Here is a 21,267-nt window from a genome sequence, read left to right on the forward strand (position 1 = left end):
TGGGGTCTCTTGGTCTTTTGGATAGCTAAACACACAAAAATCCACTGCTCATCAAGTCAATTTTGACCCATAGTGACGCTGTGGGACAGGGTAGACCTGCCTCTCTGGGTTTCAGAGGTTGTGCCTCTTTAGGGGGATAGAGAGTTGCATTTCAGGAAGCAGCTGGTGGCTTCAAACTGCTGATTGTGCAGTTAGCCCAGTGCTGTACCCACTCTGCCATCTGCGCTCCTTACTGGAGAGTGTACTGCCCAGTTTTTCCCAGTGAGTGCTCCATCTAGTTATTTCTTAATAAAATTCTTATGTTGGATTTTAGTTTGAATCAGTGTTACATAAGGAATCCGGCATTCAGATCTTTTTTTTTTTTTTTTCACAAGAGAAAAGCTTGTAGTTAGTTCAGGGATCGTTTGCTGGCCCTTAGGAGCGTTTTCCAGTCCAGTCTGTTGGGGCACCACGCCCTGGCCCCAAAGTCCACTTTCAGCATTCCCTGGGGACCTTGCCACTCCATTCCCTTGCTGCTCCGCTGCACTCCCCCAGTGATTTGCCTCGGTGTGGTGGGATCAGGTCAGGTGCAATTCCCACACTGTGTCTCCGGTGCTGTCCCCTGTTCTTTTTTTCTTTTTAAGCAATTTTCTTGGGACAGAATCCAAATGTCATACAACTTCAGTCATATCAAGAAGTGGAGCACAATCATTACTGCAATCAATTGTAGAACATTTCTTCTTTTTTCCTGTATTTTTCATTAGCTCCCCATTTCCTCTTAACCTCCCCTGCCATCCCCCAAGGAACCATTACTCCAGCTACTGCCTCCAGAGTCACCCATCCTGGATTTCATAGACTGCCAAACATAGACAAACGCAAAACTAAGAGTCAAAAAACTAACAATAACAAAATAAAACGGGAAAATCCACTGGGAAAGAAAATAGAAAATATTGAAAACTACAACAACTTTAAAGTGTGTCAAAAGGGAGACCAAATGATAAGGAATTACATTTTAACCTAGTTATAGCTTTCATAATCCACACTTAAATTTTAAGTATTCCGCCCCTACCAGTTATTGCTCGTAAGAGGAACATACCGATACCTTTAGTTCATTGGCTGTTTCTTCCAGTAGCTCAAGACCAGCTAAAACAAGCGGCTTGCTTTTTCAGCTTTCGCTGCTCCTTCTAGCCCCGCCTTCTGGGAGACTGGACGGTGACCTCCTGGCTCTCACAGGACAGGCACCCTGTGCCCCTGGGCTAGATTTGTAGCTAGATTTGGGTTGGGCCATTTCTCAGAGTTTTATAGAATTGGGATGTCAGACCAGCCACCCTTCTTTACCTGCCCATTATTTTGTTCTTCCCAGAAGTTAGCTGCTGTCTGTGTTTTCAAAGGCTTGGCTGTCTTTTCTTCCTCATTCAGCATCTCCCCCCCTCCCCCCTTTTCCTCAGTTGGGGAAGGGAAGCTCCAACCTCCCAGACACAGACAGTGGTCCTCTGTCCCATCACGAAGCCTCAGAAGTCCTCCCTGCAGCCCTGAGATTGGCTGCTGCTGCCCTCAACTGTAAATTGCGTGTGCGCATGAGAGAGATTTCATCCTCACTTTCAGATTTCCTGTTTCTCTACCTCCCTGACTCTGTTTTGTTTCCTTGTGGTTTTGGTGAATGGCAGCTTCTTGGTTGCTTCTGCGAGTGTGGGGGAGGCAAATTTGTTAACCCTTTCAATGGCTTAAGATACCTTCCTCCTCCCCTCTCGTAGTCATGTGTTCTACCCCGTAGAGAATTTCATGTTAAGTCATTTGTTGGGAAATTTGAAGCCTAACTTCTGTTTTTTGTTTTGAGAAGTTTGGTACCATGGTGACACATAATCCTTTGTCTAAAAACTATTTATACAAATTATCTTTGATGCCTTATACCCTTAGAGTGTCTTTTCTTTGTCTCCCAATGTTCTGGCGTTTCACCGTGGTGCATCTTGGCGTGAGTGTGTTCTCATTCATTCATCGTGCTTGGCACTGCGGTCATGCTTCATTCTGCTCCTCCCTGCTCATCAGATGCGGGGATTAAAAATCCATGGTTGTTTTCCCAGGGCTTTCTCCTGGGTGCGTGTAGCCTAGCCTCCCGTGTCCTTTTCTCCGGCTCGAGGTACAGGATAAAATTTAGCCCTGTCCTCTTCTAGCCCTCTGTTGACCCCCCCGACCCCCATTTATGTTTAATTTCTAAGAACTCTTTTTTTGTTCTTCAAAGTTTTTTAAAATATAAAATCTTATTTTTATTTTATGAGTTCAAGTTTTACATTGTTTCTTTATCTCTTTGAGAATATTGAGTCTTTTTAAAAAAGCCTTCTGTACAGCCTGTTTTCTCAAAGTTGCTTTGTATGATTGAAGTAGAATTTATATAAAGTCAAAATCTACCTTTTTAAGGTGGAGTGAGTTTTGATAGGCATATGTGGTCACGTGACAGCCAGCACAGTTAAAGCACAGGTGAGGGCTTGGTCGCTTCTCATTGGTGCTTTTCCGATTCTGGCACGCCTTAGCTGTGTGTTTGTTGTGATGAATGACATGCTAAGGAGCTAATCGGAAGCTAGCCCTCAGGAAAGGGGTTTCTGCTAAGTCATTACCTTCAGGAAATCCTGGTGTACACTCAGTTTGTCATCTTTCTTCTGCCCAGTCAGACTTCCCAGCGATGACAGCCGGGCTTTATTTTGGGAGAAGTGTACCTGACTGTCCCTGTCCTGAGAGCCAAGTGGGTGAGAGGGCTAGGAGGTGTGTCAGCATTCTGGATGTAAGTCTGCATTTAGGGCTTCTCTTTTTTCAGGGGCAGTGTCTGTCGTGGAGGGAAAAGTGTCCACAGCAGTTGGAGCAGTGTCTGTCGTGGAGGGAAAAGTTGTCCACAGCAGCTTCACATTGGGCTTGCTTTCCCAGGGAGTCATGGAGTGAGAGCAGGCAGAGGCTTGAAACCACTGGAGTTTTGCCTCCCGCACCACACCTGTCCCTGGAGGGGACGCGTGGAGAGACGCTGCAGACTCACGCGGAGGCCATCCTGACCAGCCAGCCCAGACAACTTCCCAGTCAGTCCACAGAATTGTGCGACATCATAAATATTTGCTGTTTGAAGCCACTGAGTTTGGGGGTAGATGTTATATAAGCAAAGTCACTGAGTACCTCTGTCCTCACTGCTATGCCTCGAAACCCAGCCCAGAGACTTGTTTTGCCTTCTTGAGGACAGGGAGGGACATGGAACAGTTTCCTTAGTTGTGTTCCATCCAACCCAAGCCCCTGTCTGAACCACTGCCCTGTGGTTAGCAGTGCAGTGCTTACCTGGCCATGCTGCAGGGCTCGTTAGCCTTTTGACCAGCCTTCCCCCTGGTATTCTTCACGTTGTCACACCTGCTTCCAGGAGCTCTTGGTGCTGCCATTGTCTGAATCTCGGGGTGGAGGTGTGGGTGGTCTGTAGCTTTAACACGGGTGCTTCTGTGCGCTCTCCAGTACTGTCAGGCTCCGTCTCAGTTCTGCCGTTCACCGGTCCCCGAGTGTGCCTCAGTGTCCAGCCTTTAAAAGTTGGTTGCTGTTTTCTCTTCTCAGTTCTCAACAATTTGTGCCTTAAAAAAAAGAACGAAAAGATTTGTAAGAAAGACTTTTAAAAAAGTTTTAAGCAGCTTTCAGGAAGAGCTGAGCTAAATATCCGGTGTTCAAATTGCTGCCTTCCACTTGAAGTTCCATCCAGTGTTGTAAGGATAGCATGCCCTAACCCACCTGTCTCATCACGGAGAGCGAGAGCAGATGATGAGCTGCAGGAGCTACTCCGAGTCCACAGGTGGTGCCAAATTCACCTGTTCAGTTACCCTGTTGCTTTTTAATGCCCCCCCCCCAAACTTCTGTTAGGTTTAGTTAGACACAGGCTTCCCTGAAATGATTGAAAGGAAATAAAAATCTCTTTATTTTAATAAAATACTTTTACTTTTGTGGCTGTTGAGAATAATACACAGCTGAACACACACCAGTGGTCCTCCATTTAAAATAAGCCTGTAGGGATTTTGGGTGTGGGCGTGTAGATTGTCCCTTTAGAGTTAGAGGCTTTTGGAGGAGGAAATTGGGGTGGGGGGTTGGAAGCACACACCGAAGTTCGAAAACCAGATCTGATCTAAACCAGAAACTATTGTTCACTCTGGCTTTCCGTCCACTTCATTCAGTTGGTACAAAGGAAGGTATGAAGTGCTCTCGTGTTTTTTAAGGAGATTTATGCCACTGTCATTGATCATAGGGCCGAGGGCTTTCCATGAGGGGCCCCTGCTTCCTGGCTTACCACCAGTACAGGCTATAATCCGTTTTCCTGTCACCTGCACCTAGAGGAGCCGTGACAGGAAGAGGCAGGGATGCTCTTAACCCCACGCCCTCTGGGCCCTGTGCTGGAGCGCTCGGGAGTCTGGTGCCCAGCAGATGCTGATCACAGGTGCACTGCAGGCTGTGGGACTGCTGACTGAGCCACTGATGGGCCCCAGGGCAGGCCTATTGTAAGCCACTTGTGATTAAGGACCCTTTTCTGGGCCCCAAGGAGGAAGTGGAGACTTCTCTGGCCGGCCACCTGTCCCTAGGGAGCATCTGGAGGCAGGTACTGGGACCATGGCTAGGAAGTGGATGCAGTAATTGTATGGTGTGACTTCTGTCCCCACTGCTCATCCTAGTGTTCCCAATCAATTATACCAAGTTAAAATAAACACCAAGTAATGGCTCTTTTGAGAGCTGGGCAAGAGGCATGAAGGTGGCCACATTGAGATTTTCCTGGAATACGGCAGCAAGATCTTGGCCTAGGACCATCTCCTGTCAGCATATAAACTGTCCAAGGTCTAGGCCTGTGGATGAGCCACCCCTGCACGCCCCTCACTTCCTAGCATAGAGTTCTGACTCGCCAGGTGGTGCCGAGCAAAGAAGCAGAGGTGAGGAGAAGGGAGAGCTGAGAACTATGTATGGGAACAGCATATAGTGATCGACCTCCGTGGCGGGGTATATGTGTGTAAAAAGGACACACATGCAACATATACCCCAACTCCGCGGTTTGAGGGATAGAACTGCCCTGTAGGCTTTCCAGAGCTGTAAATTTTTATCCAAGCCAACCACCATGTCTTTCTCCCATGGAGAGGCTGGTGCATTTGAACCACTGACCTTTCCATTGTCAGCTAAGCACTTACTGTCGTTGCCACCAGGGTGCCTCTAATAGTATAGACGAATCATTTCTGCAGTTGTGATCCAGTGAAGCTGGTTACATTCTTCAGGGTGTGTAGCTCTTCACGCCACCCTTTTCCAGATGATCACACCGCCCAGTGGGACCTTGGGGTCCTCATGCAGGCCCATCATCACAGATCGACAGATGCGGAGGAGTGATGGAGATGTAGACCCCTGGATAGGGAGTACGATTCTGGCCTTTTTTGTTATGTGTTTCCTGTTGGGGGATATGGGAGGACCAGGGCTTGTAGAAGTGGTTTTTGCAAACTTCTACTAACCTGCCGGTTGGCAAGTCAAGCTCTCTCAGTGTATCGTGGAAGAAAGGCCTGGCAGTCAAGAAAACCCGGTGGAACAGTTCTACCCTGCAGCAGGGAGGGCTGCCAGCTCCGTGGAGTGGGCATTGACTCCGTGAGAACAGATTTGAGTTTTTGGAATGCACAGGGTTTTAGGAGAATGGAGTGTGTTCTCTTTCACTTCGATCATTGTGTAAATAGAAATACTATCCTGAAACAGTAATGCCATCAAGCGCCACACGCAGTATCTAATTTTTAAGAACACCTACTGCATGACACACCTGTTGTTCTTAAGTGCTATTGAGTCGGTGCTGGCTCCCAGTGACCCTCCTGTACAACAGAATGAAAAACTGGTCCTGTGCCATCCTCACAATTGTTCTTATGTTTGAGCCCCTGGTTGCAGCCACTGTGTCAGAGAACAAATGATCTCAATTCAGCAGCTTAAAAAGAGCAACATTCTCACAGTTCCCATTTCTTAGCGTCAGGAACACCAGACCTCGTACTTTGACTTGGGAGCCTTTTTTCCAGTTACGGCTCTTGCTCACGCCCCTGTGCTGTGCTGGTCATTACTACTTCCCCTCTTCGTCAGGTTAATTTTGAGGAATGTCTGTAAAGTACATTGTGCTAATTGTTTCTCGCACTCCCTGCTGTTGAGTTGATGCCGGTTCATAGGGTGGTTCTGAGACTAACTCTTTACGGGAGTAGAAAGCCCTGTCTTCTCTCGAGCCGCTGGTTGGGGTTGAATTGCTGACCTTGAGGATCACAGCCAAACTCAAGCACTGTGCCACCATCCTAAATCTCTCCCAGTCAGTGCTCTCCTTGGCCTGAACCTTCATATGGTTTTTGTTCAGTTTCATCATGTTTTTTGGTGAGAGGACTTGCTTCCATTCTGGAGGTCCCACCTCCATGTTCTTTTATTTTTAAAATATAGATTTTATGTTTATTTTTAATTCTGTCATTACTATTTAAATCATTTTATTGGGGGCTCTTAGAGCTCTTATAACAAACAGTTCATACATCCATTGTGTCAGGCACATTTGTACATATGTTGCCATCATCATTTTCAAAACATTCTCTACTTGAGCCCTTGGTATCAGTTTCTCCTTTTTCCCCCATTTGTGTGTACTTTTGTCACAAAGTTGAATCGGTAGCCCGTCCTGAAAGTCACTCCATAGCCATCTATCGAGGGCTTTCTTAGTGTGTTTTCTTTTTGTTGGAGATTTAAAAAATCTTTGCTCATCTTTTGTGGATTCTTAAATTTTTAAAGTCGGCGTATTACTCAGGTAAGAAATAACCACCGAGCCCGGGCTTTGATGAAGTAGCAGTTCTCTGTGCAGGAGCCCGCGGCCTGGGCTTGAGTTGCCACTGTGTGCTTTTGCTGTCCTTCAGTCCCCGGGGGATTGACTGCATTCATGGGGTTGGAGTGGCTCCTCAGGGTGGGCCAGGCTTGGAGGGAGTCAGCTCAGAGCTGGAACCCTGTACTCAGAGCAAAGATAATGGGTGCCTTTGTGTCTCCTGCAGGCCCGTCAACTCATCTTGCAGTATGGCTTAACCCTTAGTGACCTGGACCGACACCCCGAGGTAAGAGATAGAATCAGGCTGTTTGGCCTTTGTGGCTCTGTCTCTCGCTTTTTTTCCTTTTTAATAGTTTTATTGGCATATAATTCACATAGCAAACAATTCAGTAGTTTTGTTTCTTTTGATGTTAAGAATTGCCTCAGCAAAACACATTAATTCAGCAGTGTTTACACAGACAATTTAGTGACATTGATTACATTTTTCCCTCCAGTTTCAAACTACTTTATTTACAGAGGTTGGTCATTTTACTCACATTTTTGCTTTCTTTTTTTATCCATTAGGCATTCTAGGAACTTTTCTAGTTCCTTAAGATCCAGTACTGAACAAAGCTACGCAAATTCCTGTCTTTAAGGAGTATAGGTCTCATATCACCTTTATTAGAGTTTCCAAATAAGTCAGCATTCATGTTGAGCCATTAGGATTACATGTTTTGAGTCGAACACATCCTTCTCCCCTTCCTATCCCAAGTTGTTCTCTCTCAACGTAAACTCACTGCCCCCTAAGGTTCCTTCCTAATTTTTTGTTGCTGCTGGCCATTTAATCCCATATACATAGTTGATAAGGCAGACCTTTTTTTTGCTAGTTAAGCTAAACTTGCTTATTTTGAGATAGCTTGAGGGATGTTTTTGGTTTAAGTTTTAAAGATTTAGGGCAGTCATTTCAGGGGTTCATTTACCCTTTGTGATTGCGGGAAGTCAGAAGTCAGTGAGAAGTTGTGGTTTTGTTTTGCTGTTTCCTCCTCTTGTTCAGGATTTTGATGTGGACTGTGATCAGAATGTCCGTAATGGGACCTGGGCACCTCTAGTTCTTCTGGCCTCATGGCAAAGAAGGTAGTTATTTACGGAGACAGCACACATTCCACATCCTCCGATTCCTAAGTTGCCTTCCCGGATTTCTCCAGATGAGTAGAGACCAAGTAATTCCTTGACCGGCTGCATGTAAACTTTGAAGACGAAAACCCTACGAGGCAGGACAGAAACGCTCAACACATTATTAATGGGATGTCCCACGAAATCATGGCCGTAAACCTCTAAGCTTTGGAACCAAATTCTATGAAGTGTTTGGTTGTACATAAGTAGTCTTTTCTCTTTTTATATTTTGGTTTTGTTATATTTCCACGCAGCTTTTTACAGGTGCACACAGTGTTGCAATTATAATAATCAGCTGGGCACCCCACCCTTAATTGGATAGAAATTTTCCATCATTGTTAATCTCCTTCCACCTCTGTTAAACACTAAAAAACTGAATTGATATGATTGCCTTTTCTAGTCTTTTTACTTAAGGGAAGCCGTTCCATATGAGAGAGCTTCAAAAAGTTCATGGAAAGATGGAATTAATAGATAACTGGCATTTCCCCCCAAACGTTGGGAACTTTCTACATTTATCCTTTTGCGATTGGCTCAACATCTAATGTCTTCGAGCTCCACCTAACTGCAGCCTGTCTTAAGACTTGCTTTCTCCCGCTGGCTGCGCAGGCTCCTTTTTTGATGGCTATCATTTGTGCACGCACTCAGGATGTCTGCTGGGTCTGGGAAGGGTCAGTCAGTCACACTAACTTTCCTCGGAGGCCCTGAGGACTGAGGCGCGCTGAGGTCACAACTGGGGAGGTAGCTTTCAGTACATTCTCTGACGCTGGAATGAAGGGAACTGGACCAGCCCAAGGTTGGCCCATGGAGCTTGCCAATCAATGGATATCAGAAATTAACATTCAAGGCATGTAGGGGTGTTTGAAAGTTAAAATGAAGTTTTGCGGTAAAGACTGGCTGCCTCCTGAAACTTGGTAGATGATAAACCTGCACCTCTAGCCGTACACAGCAACTTCTGAGTAACTGCAACTTGGTGGAGTTTGTGCCGAGGTTTTTAAAAACGATTTTTATAAACCCTACTTACTGTTCCTGCATGGCCTACCCATGCAGAGGACCATGAGAGAAGAGAAATATGTAACCTCCCTGATGGAAAGATAAGTGATGGAGGACACCTTTGGGCTGATGGTGGATCTTCCCGGCAGATGGTGGGCAAGTCCAGACTGCCTGTCCGAGAGGGGCTGTCTCAGACCATTTTCAATACGCGATCACAAAGTGTATGCCGGCACTTTTTGGTTGTAGAGATTCTCTGTCTTCCTTCCGTCATCTTAGGATGCACCCATGTTTTACATTGGGTGCTTTGCATTGTTTTAATACTTTGCCCATGGATTCTTTGAGAAAACGCAAGCCTGGAAATTTTCTTCAGGTCTTTTAGCTGAAAGTACACGCTTCCTTTATGGTTTTCAAAGTTCAGGTCATTGCACATTTCATTATGGTACGTTATCCTCCTGAGCTGCCCTTTGAGGTTTTCTGTGAAGCTCTTGTCATCATTCTTTCCTGTGGGCTCTATTTAGCTGCTGTGCCATAAAGAGCACGTTGCCGAGCCTTCTCGTCTGTGATCTTTTCTTTCTTTCCTGTCTTTTTAATGGCCTTTTGCTTTCTTCGTATATAATGTTCTTGATGCGATTCCACAGTCTGTCTGGTCTTCTCTCATTAGTGTTCAATGAGTCAAATCCGTCGTCAAGATATTCTTGAAATTGAGGTGGAGTACACTCAAGGTCATGTTTTGACTCTTGTGAACCTGTTTTAATTACCCAGAAGCAGTTGATAGTCAGGTCTAGTGGGGCCTGGCCTTGTATTGGCCGCTCTCATAGGGCTTCTCCATCGATCAGTGTGGCACCATTCCTGTCGAATTGATCATTCCCGGGGTCGTGAACCATTTGACTGTCTGATCCAGAATGGTCACTACTAGTCTGTTTCAGCTCTTGAATACCTAGGATGGGAAGCACGGTCAGCAGTTTGAAACTACCAGCCTCTCCAGACGAGGGAATGAGGCTTTCTACTGCTGTAGAGGGTACCAGTCTTGCAAGCCCCTAGGGGCATTTGCGTTCTGTCCTCAAGGATCACTGTGAACTGGAATTGACTGTTTGAATGTCTGGGATAGCAATCATTGTGCGTTGATTGCATTTCATTTTTGACGACTTCTCATTTTCTTATATTTGTACTTCATACATCGCAAGTTCCAAGTGTTAGTAGACGTTTGCAGCTGTTTGTTCTCCTTTTGTGTTGGGCTCCATCGGCAAAGAAGGTCTCGAGAGCTGTCCTCCATCCGCATCCTGATAGTCATATGATGAGTGCCACCGTACCTGACAATGTTCTCTTGCTGTTCAGAGGTTTTAGGTGGCTAATTTCTCAGAAGTGGACAGCTTGGTCCTTCTTGGTGGTCTGTCCTTAGTCTAAAACCTGTGTTCCGCCCATGCCTGGTGCTTTCAGTGAGGCTCTCGGTACCATCTCTTCTTGAACACATGCTACCTCCTGAGAAATAAGCACCTCGACTCCGTGTGTCCCTTCCAGGTCCTTTTTTTGCTTCCTGCGTCATTCAGTTGCCCACAGGATTCCTCAGTATTGCAACTCAGTCCTTCCAAGTTTTTCTTTAATTCTTTTATCTTAAGAATTGCTGAGGCTGTTCTTTCCTGTGGGTAGTCTAACTTTAGAAGTCTTTGCTCGTTTTCATGGACTACTCTGAACTTTCTGTTTAGCTATTTTATATGATCGTGTCTACCATTGACTTTAGCTACTCTACAGTTAGGAGCTGGTTTCAGAGTGTTTCCTGCCACCCATTCTGATCTTTTCCTTCGTTGCAGCCTTTTTTGTGCCCTTTTTGTGTTCCTCCTGTACGATGCCCTTGTCTTCCCATAGCCCGTCTGGTGTTCAGCGCGTCAGACGGTTCTGAGGATGCTGTAGGGGCGATGTACATTGACTCCATCTGCGCAGAAGATGGTCTGTCTCCCCTGCATTCAGCCCTTGGTTTATTCAGACTGATGATACTCAGCTTCTCCGCCCTCTTTCTACAGCTGTAGTTGATTTCATTCTGAATATCCCACTCGGTGAGATCCACATGTATAGTAACTGTTTATGCTGTTGAAAGGGTATTTGTAAGGAATAAGTCATTGGTCTTGCGTTCTCGCATATGATCTCCAACTTAATTTCTATCACCGAGGCCATAGTTTCCAACTATCGATCCTCCTTGTTTCCAACATTTCAATTCCAATTAATGGTAATTTTCAGTGTACCTTGATTACATGTTTGAACAATTTCACATTGCAGATGCTAAAAAAATAGTTTCTTTTTCTTTGACAGTAATAGTTGGACTGCAAATTTAAATACTACTCATATTAACTGTTCTTCCTTGTAGGTATATGGATCTTATTTTATCACTGACAATATTTTAATTCAGGATAGAACCTGAATTGTTGTTCTTGACTGTGAATGTGAGCCTGTTCATCTTCAGTGTGTCGTGCTCAGCATAATAGGCTGTGCACTTGTCGGGTGCATATTCCAGCTTGTCTACAGCCAACAGTGTAGTGTTGTGGGAAAAGTGGGTTCCCAGACCATGCACTTGTTTCCTTTTGTCCCTAGAGGATTTGCCCAACTTCTCGGGGCCTTGTTTGCTGATTAGTAACTTGGGGATGACCATACCTCCTACTGTCTGATACTATTCTTAAGACTCTAATGAGTCATCACATACTGAACCTCAGCACAGAGTCTTCCCTGAAGAGGCTTTCAGTGATGTTTCTGTTTCCTTCCCTACAACACAGATCGACCTCGCCATCGATGGTGCCGATGAAGTAGATTCTGAACTCAACCTCATCAAGGGTGGCGGGTGAGTGTCATGGGGCCTTTGTTGCATGATCCTTCCTAGCAAAGCAAGTGGCACACAGAACCGTCAGATGCTGTGATGATGTATGTGAGCTTGTCTCCTGCTGGGACACTGTGAGCATTTGGCGATTAGAAGCCTGGACCTCTTCATGGGTTCCCTGTGTTATCTCTGCAGTCTTCTCTTTACTCACATGCAGTCAAGGGACCTGCTCGGTGTGTCAGACCCCTGTGTGTCAGACTCTTCAGGGCAGAATTGGTGCCTCTGCTGGTTTCACTGTGCCATGAAGCTCAGAAAGGCACCCCTCCTTTAAAGGGGAGTAATAGCCCCATGTAATCAAAGTCAGAGAAGCAGGCCAGGCGCCCCACAGGAAGAGGGGGAGGCAGTAAGTTGCCACCCATGTGCTGGGAAGCCACTGTTCTGCTCCAGACTGTACAGACCAACACAACCCTGTGGGCAGCTGTGTGTGTCCAAGGTTTTGTACCTGTATATAGAGAGGGATGCATGTACTTATCCACATGGAAAACAGTAATTCAGTGCTGCATTGCGGGGGTACTTCGAGGTGAGAAGAGTGAGGTTTTTGATGTGCCTCATTCATCTTGATTGCGGTTGCTAAATAACTTAGCCAGTAAGCAGCAGAGTTGGGCCTGGACCCAGATTTCTTGATTCAGGGTCCTGCATGCTCCACTTTGTCCCCTTGACTGTGAGGTAGCTGGCACTGCCATGTATTCAGAGCTTTTTCTGACTTCCCAGGTGACAGATCCTTCCACTCAGGCCCGCTGCACCTGGCATGTGTCTCCTTGTACGTAGGCCTGCATGGGTGGGGTCATGGTCTGACCTGACTTGGACCTATTGGCCAGGCTTTAGATCTCCCAGGTGTAGGCCAGCCTTTCTATGATCTCTTGACTGGAAACAGCATAATGAGCCTATGAATACCCTTTTAAAAATAAAAAGTTCGGCTTCTCTCCAAGTAACAGAAGGGAACTGATTTGAGTCCCTTTTGTCTGACTGTAGTTCCCACATGCGAGCTTTTTCTTACTTGTGTGTTCATTTTCTTCTCTCTGTCCTCAGAGGCTGCCTGACTCAGGAGAAGATTGTAGCGGGCTATGCCAGCCACTTCATTGTGATCGCTGATTTCAGGTAAGGGGACCGGTATTCTGAACTCCCCGGAGGAGGTGGCCTGGGTTCCAGTCTTCACTCCAGTTCACAGAGGAGGGGGAAGTAAGCGAGTGGAGGGGGCTTCCTGACGTTGGGAGATGGCGAAGACTGCTGGCTAGGGTGTAGGGCAGAGTCTGGGAGGACTCATATTCGGCTTTCCTCTGGGCTCTTGCCTCTATTGCATTTGGGAAGTAGCTGTTGCCCTGGTAACAAGCTGTCTTCGTGTGCCACTTGTCGGGTCGTCTTAGGTCAGGGTCTGCACACAGGCTTGTGTGGTGAGCATTGTTCGACCTCGTGTCTGATGGATGACACTTGTGCTGAGCATGTTAATATCTATATTTGGGGTTTTTGAAACATGACAGCTGCAGAGTAGGCAGAGTGATATACTAGATACCTGTGGTAGGGTGGTGGTTATGTGTTAGCTGATAATCACCAGGTCAGCAGTGTGAAGCCACCAGCCACTCTGTGGGAGAAGGGGAAGGCGGTCTAGTCCTGCAGAGACCCACAGTCTCGGGAACCCACAGGGGCCGTTCTTACCCCGTCTTTTAGGGTCGCTATGAGTTGGGTTCCTTTCAGTGGCCCAGAGTTTGGTGGTACAGTAAGCCCGCCATGTCACGTGTGCACATTTTTGCCATATTTAGTTCGTGTTTCTTTTTTAAGTAGTAATCAGCAGCGTCGGTTGGACGTTTGTCTCAGATCACTTCCTGTCCCACTGTGCCATTAAACCTGTTCTTGAACTTGATGCCAATCTGTCACATGTAGTGCATTTATTTTCACTGTGGGCTTTAAATTTTTTTTATTTTATTTTTCAGGAAGAATTCACAGAACCTTGGGGATCAGTGGCATAAGGGGATCCCAATCGAGGTCATCCCAATGGCCTATGTCCCTGTGAGCCGCGCCGTGACCCGGAAGTTTGGAGGTGTGGCTGAGCTACGAATGGCTGTTAACAAGGCAGTAAGTGGCCAGGGAGGTTTCTGGGGCCGTGCTGTTAAGAGCGCTGACTTTAGTTTCAGTATTCCCATTCTTGTAGGTAATATACTTAATACACGGCAGATTCCCAGCACGAGTCAGGGAAACCGTCTTTCTCTGGCCCTTAGACTGTAAGGTGACCAGATTTTAACATTGGTAAAGCAGGACACCATTGATAAAACTCATAACCTGGCGAAATAGCCACATGGCAGCCGAAAACCATACACCCTAGCTTGTCGTGCATTCTTTACAAAACTCGGAACTTTTAAAAAATGCCGCGGGAGGCGGGAAAAATTGTTAAAAATCTGGTCACTGTGCCTTAGACTCAGCAGTTCCTCAGGGTGAGCTCACCTTAAATGTCAGTTCTCCAGGCTTTGGAGTTCCAGGACTTCTTTTATTTTATTCTCCGCCCCCCCCCCCCAGTGGTTTATTTTTTCCCCCCCAGTGGTTTTATTGAGATATAACTCACACATTATATGCTTCCATATTTCAGTCGTGTTTGACAGGAGTTGTATGTACACGATCAGAATGAATTCTAGTGCACCACCTCCCTATTCATTGTTTGCTCCTCAGCTCCCCCATTCCTGATAAGCCGTCACATCAATTATTGTCTCTCCACATCTGCCCCTTTGTGCTTCATAAATTGGGAAACATAGCAGAACAACAAAAACAAAGCAAAAAAGGAGAGCAAAATCAGTGTGCACATGTGGAAATAAATCAATAAGCCAGAGAGAAAACCACTGTTGAGAAACAGGAACTATTTAGGGCTAGAACAAATGCGGAGTGGTCAAGGGAGAGATCCAAGGGCCAGTATCCTATTATTACAGAGAGCCATCCACCACAGTCAAGTGTATAGCAGTCTGGCTGATGGCAGGACATGCGCGAACCTCGGTTCTGTTTGGAGGGGACTGCAGGGACATCCTCCACGTAGCTACTGTGTGGATGGATGTGGGCTCCTGCTCTCTTCCATAGCCTTCTGTAAGTTGAGTGTCCACAGTGAAAGCTCTGATACCTTTCCCTTCTTCATATTTGGGTTTTGTTTTTTGTCATATTTGAATTTGAATCTGGTGTGCTTCTTCCATGTGGGCTTAGTTGGTACCTCACTTGGATGAATACACAGGCCTTTAGGACCCCAGGCTTTATTTGTTTTGAAAGCCGGGCACCATCTTCACCACATTTTGAAGTTACACCCTTGTCTTTAGTGATTTCTTCATGAGGGCAGGTCTTGAGCAGGGCCATGTCACAACCACTAAATATTCTTGGATGTTCTAGAATTCAGTGGCCGCCCAGAACCATTCCCTTGAGAACTACTTTGAGATTCCATGTTGGGTACCACTGGGCCAATGTTGACCCGTAGCAACTTCAGAGCTGAAGATTGTGGAGCCCTTACTGAGCACTTAGAAGCACGCACACCCGCAGTTTCATTTAACCCTAGTGGCCACTTTGTATCTTAGGAGGTGTCATTTCCCCTTCTTTGACTTGAGGAAACTGAGGCTCATAGTTCGAAGCCCCTCTGAGATCTACACCTATGCTGCCACAAGACCCAAATCCTGATTTTTCCAACTCCGAAGCTCCTGACTCATTGCACTCCTTGTAGAAAAGAGCACGAGTCTGCAGAGTAGTGACTGCAGCCAGGCTGATCAGGACACTGGTCTTCTGTTGTCACCTCGTCTTTCCTGTCCCCTCTGCCCCCGCTGTGATTTCATCCCCAGTGAATATGGGAAATACGTTCTAGGGTCCCGTGGTGACGGATAATGGCAACTTTATCCTGGACTGGAAGTTTGAGCAGGTGCACCAGTGGCATGACGTGAACACCGCCATCAAGATGATCCCAGGTATGTGGGTGGAGTGTGCTGGGCAGAGACACCCATGCCCCTTTCTTCAAACAGCCCCTGCTTCCGGTCATTAAAGGCACATTGGCACGTTGGTTAGGAAGAGGAAGAAGACAGCCCCATTGCCATCACATCGCTTCCGAGTGATAGCTATCTGATAATCCTGTACAGGGTCTCTGAAACTGTCCGTCTTGTAGGGACCCGGTTTCTATTCGGGAGCTACTGTAGGTTTGAACTGCCAGCCTTGCAGTCAGCCTAATGTACAGCGCCGCCAGTGTTAGCACCACCTCTATACCATGTTTGTGATTTCTAACCTAGTGATGCTTGGCTTTGCCCTTGACCTTTGAATGTCCTTCTCAACTACCTGCTTTGATGGCTGCGCCTTTCACAGCCATTTTCATTGGGGCTTGGGAGCTGATGCATAGTAAGGGAGCTTCCTTTGGAATAAGCTTGCCATCTTGTGGGGGCAAGCCTTGCATAAGGACACCTGATTCACCCACAGGCACTGGACACAGCATGGCTAAGATGCTGTGGCTCCCATTGCAGGGGACTCTGATCTGCAGAACGCGGCTTCTGTTTTCAAGGAAGTGAAGTGAATCTAGGCAAAGCAGAGCGAGGCTGTGCAGAGGCCATGCCTGCAAATTGGACACCGAAAGCAAACCCATTGCTGTTGAATCACTTCAACTTAGTGACCGTAATGGGCGTTCCGAGCTTGTCAACCTCTGTGGGAGCAAATAGCCCCATCTTACGTTAGAGAGAATGTGGTAAATTCTGCATGGCAGCACCAGTACAAAGGCTAGTTTCTCGGGGTATTCACATAGGAGCTGTGGCCTATCACTTGTCCCGTAACCTGGGCATGGTGTCCAGCGCTCCACGTCTCCCTGGAGTCTGCTTTTGCAGCAGCTCGAGAGCGAGAGGGGCTGAGCCATTTGAGAGGGATCACCACAGAGGGAGCCCTCGATTCTCTGCTTCTACACCCAGGTTTAGGATTTTTGAATTTTATTGTGAATTAGGTGAAGGTTCACAGAGAGGAAACTCTTGGTTTTGAATTCTGCGAGTGCCATGCTGACGAGGGTAGTGTGACTTGGATGTTGGGAGCATGGAGACTTTCTGGTGCATCCTGCGGGACAAGACTTGGGAGCGGGATAAGAATGGCTCAGAGATGGATTCAGAGGAGGTGCTGAGAGCTGTGTGAGGGCACTGAGAGGTCAGGCTACACACCTGTCGGCTCCCAAGCTCTGGAGAATGAATGTTCCATGGGATGACGCCTTCTGAGGTGGAATTGACTCGGGAGGCAGACATGGTTTCTTGAATGAAGAAATCTTTAGGTATAAAGGACACTGTCTCCACTCGTGACCAAATATACCAGCGTCTAGGCTATGCTTGCTGGTTGGGAATGGAGTTTGTGTGAAGAAAGAGCTCATCCTTCCAACCCTACACTTTTTTGCTCTTTTATGATCTACATACAGATGGATTCTTTTTACCAGCTGTATTGAGTCAAAAAGGTGAACTCAGTTATCCTTCTCTTGGTTATTATTTATCTTTTTACTGGAAGAACTAAAGATCTAAGAAAGCAGAAGGGACAGAAGTTTCAGAAGTCCCTGTTGGTTCAGGTGGAGAATGTGCTGCCCCAATGAAAGGCTCTGGCTGCTCACCCCAGGGCCTGCAGCTTGAGCCCACCAGCCACTCCCTGGGAGAAGAGTGAAGATCTTTTGCTCCTGTAAAGGTCTACAGCCTTGAAAACTCACCAGGGCAGTTCTTCTACCCACCTCACGAAGTAGCTCTGAGTCGGAAATCAACTAGGTGGAAGTCAGAGAATGTTACATAGCTAGAAAAGACCCAGCAATGTCTCTGTAAATGGGTTTCTGGTAGTGCCCACTAGGTGGTGCTGTTCTTCCATTATAGACGTGTCTTGCTTGGCTTACAGTACTACTAAGACTTTGAGAATCTTGCGTGTGGAGATTTTGCCTTTACTTCACTCTCCACAGAAGGACCTACATTTTAGAGAAGTTTCAGAGTTTTATTAGGGATTTAAGGAAAATGGTAAGAGAAAGGCTTGCTATTAAAATACAACCCAGAGTTGGACCAACCAAGGTCAAGGGAGGAGATGTAGGATGACTATTCCGTCTGTGCAACTTGGACTTGTGTCTTCGGTGCCATTGGAGTTGATCATATGCTGCTCTTGTAATGATTGGATGTTGGCCAATAATTCAGGATACAGTGACTATTCCTTCCATCTGCTTTTGAGACTTTCTGCAGTCAGTCTTTTGCCCATAGAATTCTTCAATATCACAACTCAATGCTTGCATTTTTTCGTTAGTTCTTTCAGCTTGAGAAGTATTCTGAGCATGCTTTTCCTTTTAGATCTTCCAAACAGGTCTTTGCATATTTTATAACAGTACTTTGTTTTCTTGAACTGCCTTTTAAGTTTTTCTGCCCTTTCTTCCATTTCTACATTCAAGAGTGTCAGAGTCTAGTCTGACATCCACTTTGATCTTTTCTTTCCTGTCTTTAATAGTCTCTTGCTTTCTTTATTCATGTTCTTCATGTCTTCCCACAGATATATTTCATTACACGCATTTTGGTGGCTTTGTAGTGGTGTCTTATTTTAATTTGCGTTCCCTACAGATGAGTGAATTCGAGCACTGTTTAAATGTTTATTGGCTCTTTCATTGCATGACCTCTTATAAATTACTTGTCTAAGTCTCTTGGGCTTTTCTATTGTGCTGTGGACATGATGTGCTTGTGCACTTCAGTGTGAGTCCCAGCCATCCTGGCTTCATCCTGAAGCAGCCCGTTGAGCCACTGCACACAGTCAGTGTGGAGGGCATCTCGGAGGAGGCGGCTCTTCATCTCATAGCTGAAGGACGGACACGAGTAAGGCATTTGAATTGCTTGAACGTGACTCTCAGCTGTTCTTTGATTTTTTCTTTTAAAATCATTTTATTATGGGGGCACTTACAAATTTTATAACAATCTATCACGCAATTCTATTAAACACACTTGTACATATGTTGCCATCAACATTTACAATACATTTTCTTTCTACTTGAACCCTTAGTATCAGCTCTTTTTTCCCCCTCTCTGCTCCCCTCGCAAATCTGGATCAATTATATATTATTATTATTTCATGTCTTATACTGTCCATTGTTTCCCTTCACCCACACTTCTGTTATTTGTCCCCCTTAGGGGTGCGGGAGGCTTTGTATCCAACCTTGTGATGGGTTCCTCCTTTATCCCCCATCCCCCCACCTTCATGATAATGGCTACTCCCACTACTGTTCCTGAGGGGTTTATCTGTTCTGAATTCCATGTGCCCGGAGCTCTTATCTGTACCAACGTGTGTACTCTGGCCTAGCAGATTTGTAAGGTAGAACTGGGTCATAGCAGTGGTGGGGAGGAAGCATTCAGGAACTAGAGGAATGTTGTGTGTTTAGTCAGTGCTGTACTGCACCCTGGTTGAATCATCCCTTCCTTTTAACCATTTTGTGGGGGGATTTCCAATTGTCTACAGATGGGCTTTGGGTCTCCACTCCAAACCCCCTCTTTCTCATCAATTCTTTGGTTGCTTTTATCTGGTGTCCAACATTCACATGCACATGAGCATTGATTGTGTATCCAACAAGCAAGATGTAATCTTAGACCATTTCAGTCCAGTTGTGAGATATCTGGAGCCCTGGCTGTGTGTTAGGCTGCAGTCCACTCCTTGGGAGGAAAACAGTTATAATCTCGGAAATCCAGGGCAGCTCTACCCTGTCCTATAGGGTTACTGTGGGTTGGAATTGACTTGATGGCAGTGGGTCGGTTTTTGTTTTTACTCCACGCTGAGGGCTAAAATCTTTGGTCTTCATCAGCAAGTGCTTCAAGGTTGTATCATTGGCATGTCACCAGTTGTTAAAGATCCTTCCTCCAGTCCTGAAGTGTCACTCCTCTTCATAAAATCCAGCTTCTCTGATCAATTCTTCAGCATACAAATCGAATAAATACGGTGAGAGGATGCAACCTGACTGCACACTTTCCCTGTTCTTAGGCCATGCAGTATTTAAACCATGCAAGACGTAGAGAAGCAAGCCTCTTCAGTGCCTGCGGGAGAGGAGGCCTTTAGATTTTTGATTGTCCAGTTTTGCATGTAGTAGTTACTTCTTTTAACCCTGTGGTCCTTGACTCTCTTCTTGCCTTGGGGAGCTGAAACTTAATGCTTCTTTCTGTCTGTCCTGCAGGTGTGGTGGACACGGGCCTGTTCATCAACATGGCTGAGAGAGTCTACTTCGGGATGCAGGATGGCTCAGTGAGCATGAGGGAGAAGCATGTTTGCTGACCCAGCGGGAGCGGCCTGTGTTCAACTTGGGTCCCCATCCCACAGTGTCACTGGAACTGCCTGTCCAGGAGCCTTTGCCTTAATGTATCCATGCCCGGTGGCCAGCTGGTGGCTGTGGGGCTAAGGCCTACACCCAGTCTTCTGAAGTATTGTTATTAATGTCTTTTAAAATAGAGAAATATGAACATATATTTTTGCTACTAAAAAGCACTCATTTTTTAAAAAATAAAGCACTTGATTTCATATTTTGTATGAAACATGTACCAAAATATGGAGCAAGGGGCTGGTGAGGGCTGGGGGAGGCTGTTCTATCTTTAAAACCTTTAACTTGAGCCTGCTGCTGGCTAAGCTTCAGAATTGGGTTTGCTGAGAAAAATAAAAACGATTCTTTACGCTGGTAAAATAAGAAAGACCAACAATCAACAGCAACTTCCTGCTGCCTTACTGGACACTTTGTGGCGTTTGTGTACTTGTGTTTAGTTTCTGTCCTGATGACGTCCAGTGCTCGGTTCCATCGAAGATCTAGTTTACAAAGGTCCGCCAGAGTGTGGTGTCAACTTTTAGGCGAAAGCGTGGTTGGACTTCTGCTAAAGTCGGGCACGGGGTTCATTCAGTTATCTGGGTTCAGTGCCAATACTGCCAAAGCACCTCTTGGAAATGTGAAGGACTGTTTTTTTTTTTTAATGATTTTCTTCATGTTATGTTTTTTCTGTTCTTTATTGTTATTTGCATGGTTTGGTGTCAGGTGTTATCACCTCTTTGTATTGTTTGGAGGATGAAATAAAACAGTTTGATGATTTTGACTCTGTCCATGTTTTAAAATTAATTGTAGTTTTGCAGTAAACTGAGAATCAGTTTTGCTCACCCAGCATGTGAAAGACCTTTTATCAGAAATTTCACTGCCATTGGGTAGGTGCCAACTCAGGCCAGCGAATGCCAACTCATACCCTACTGGCCAGAGTAGAACTGCCCCCGTGGGCTTGGAGACTGTAGCAGAAACGGGCACCATTTCCCCGTGGAGAAGCAGGCGCCACAGGTTTCCAGGTTTGTGTTACCACCCCCTTTTCAGGGGAAACAACAAAATGTAATGCCCCTTGAGCAGTTAAAGAACATTTGTACTGGAGCCCATAATCCAGGGAAACTGCATTTGCAGCATCTCTGATTCATGCCAACACCCACCAGGGGCTGGTATTGTCCACTTGGGGAAACACTGCTCCAAGCCTGTGTCGCGCTATTGATTTGGTAA

General features: G+C 46.0%; 1 protein-coding gene across 1 annotated transcript in view; it reads left to right on the plus strand.

Moving 5' to 3' along the window:
* RPIA (ribose 5-phosphate isomerase A) overlaps nt 1-20,829 on the plus strand; it is a 31,052-nt gene extending 10,223 nt beyond the window's left edge. Inside the window, exons 4-9 of the mRNA XM_075563123.1 lie at nt 7,008-7,067; nt 11,686-11,750; nt 12,816-12,884; nt 13,715-13,856; nt 15,607-15,706; nt 19,924-20,829. Coding sequence (XP_075419238.1) covers nt 7,008-7,067; nt 11,686-11,750; nt 12,816-12,884; nt 13,715-13,856; nt 15,607-15,706; nt 19,924-20,021 — 534 coding nt within the window. The 3' untranslated portion in view covers nt 20,022-20,829. The remainder of the gene's footprint in view (nt 1-7,007; nt 7,068-11,685; nt 11,751-12,815; nt 12,885-13,714; nt 13,857-15,606; nt 15,707-19,923) is intronic.
* The last annotated feature ends 438 nt before the right edge of the window (nt 20,830-21,267 follow it).

The sequence above is a fragment of the Tenrec ecaudatus genome, chromosome 11 (assembly GCF_050624435.1).
Source record: "Tenrec ecaudatus isolate mTenEca1 chromosome 11, mTenEca1.hap1, whole genome shotgun sequence".
NCBI classification, from domain to species: Eukaryota; Metazoa; Chordata; class Mammalia; order Afrosoricida; family Tenrecidae; genus Tenrec; species Tenrec ecaudatus.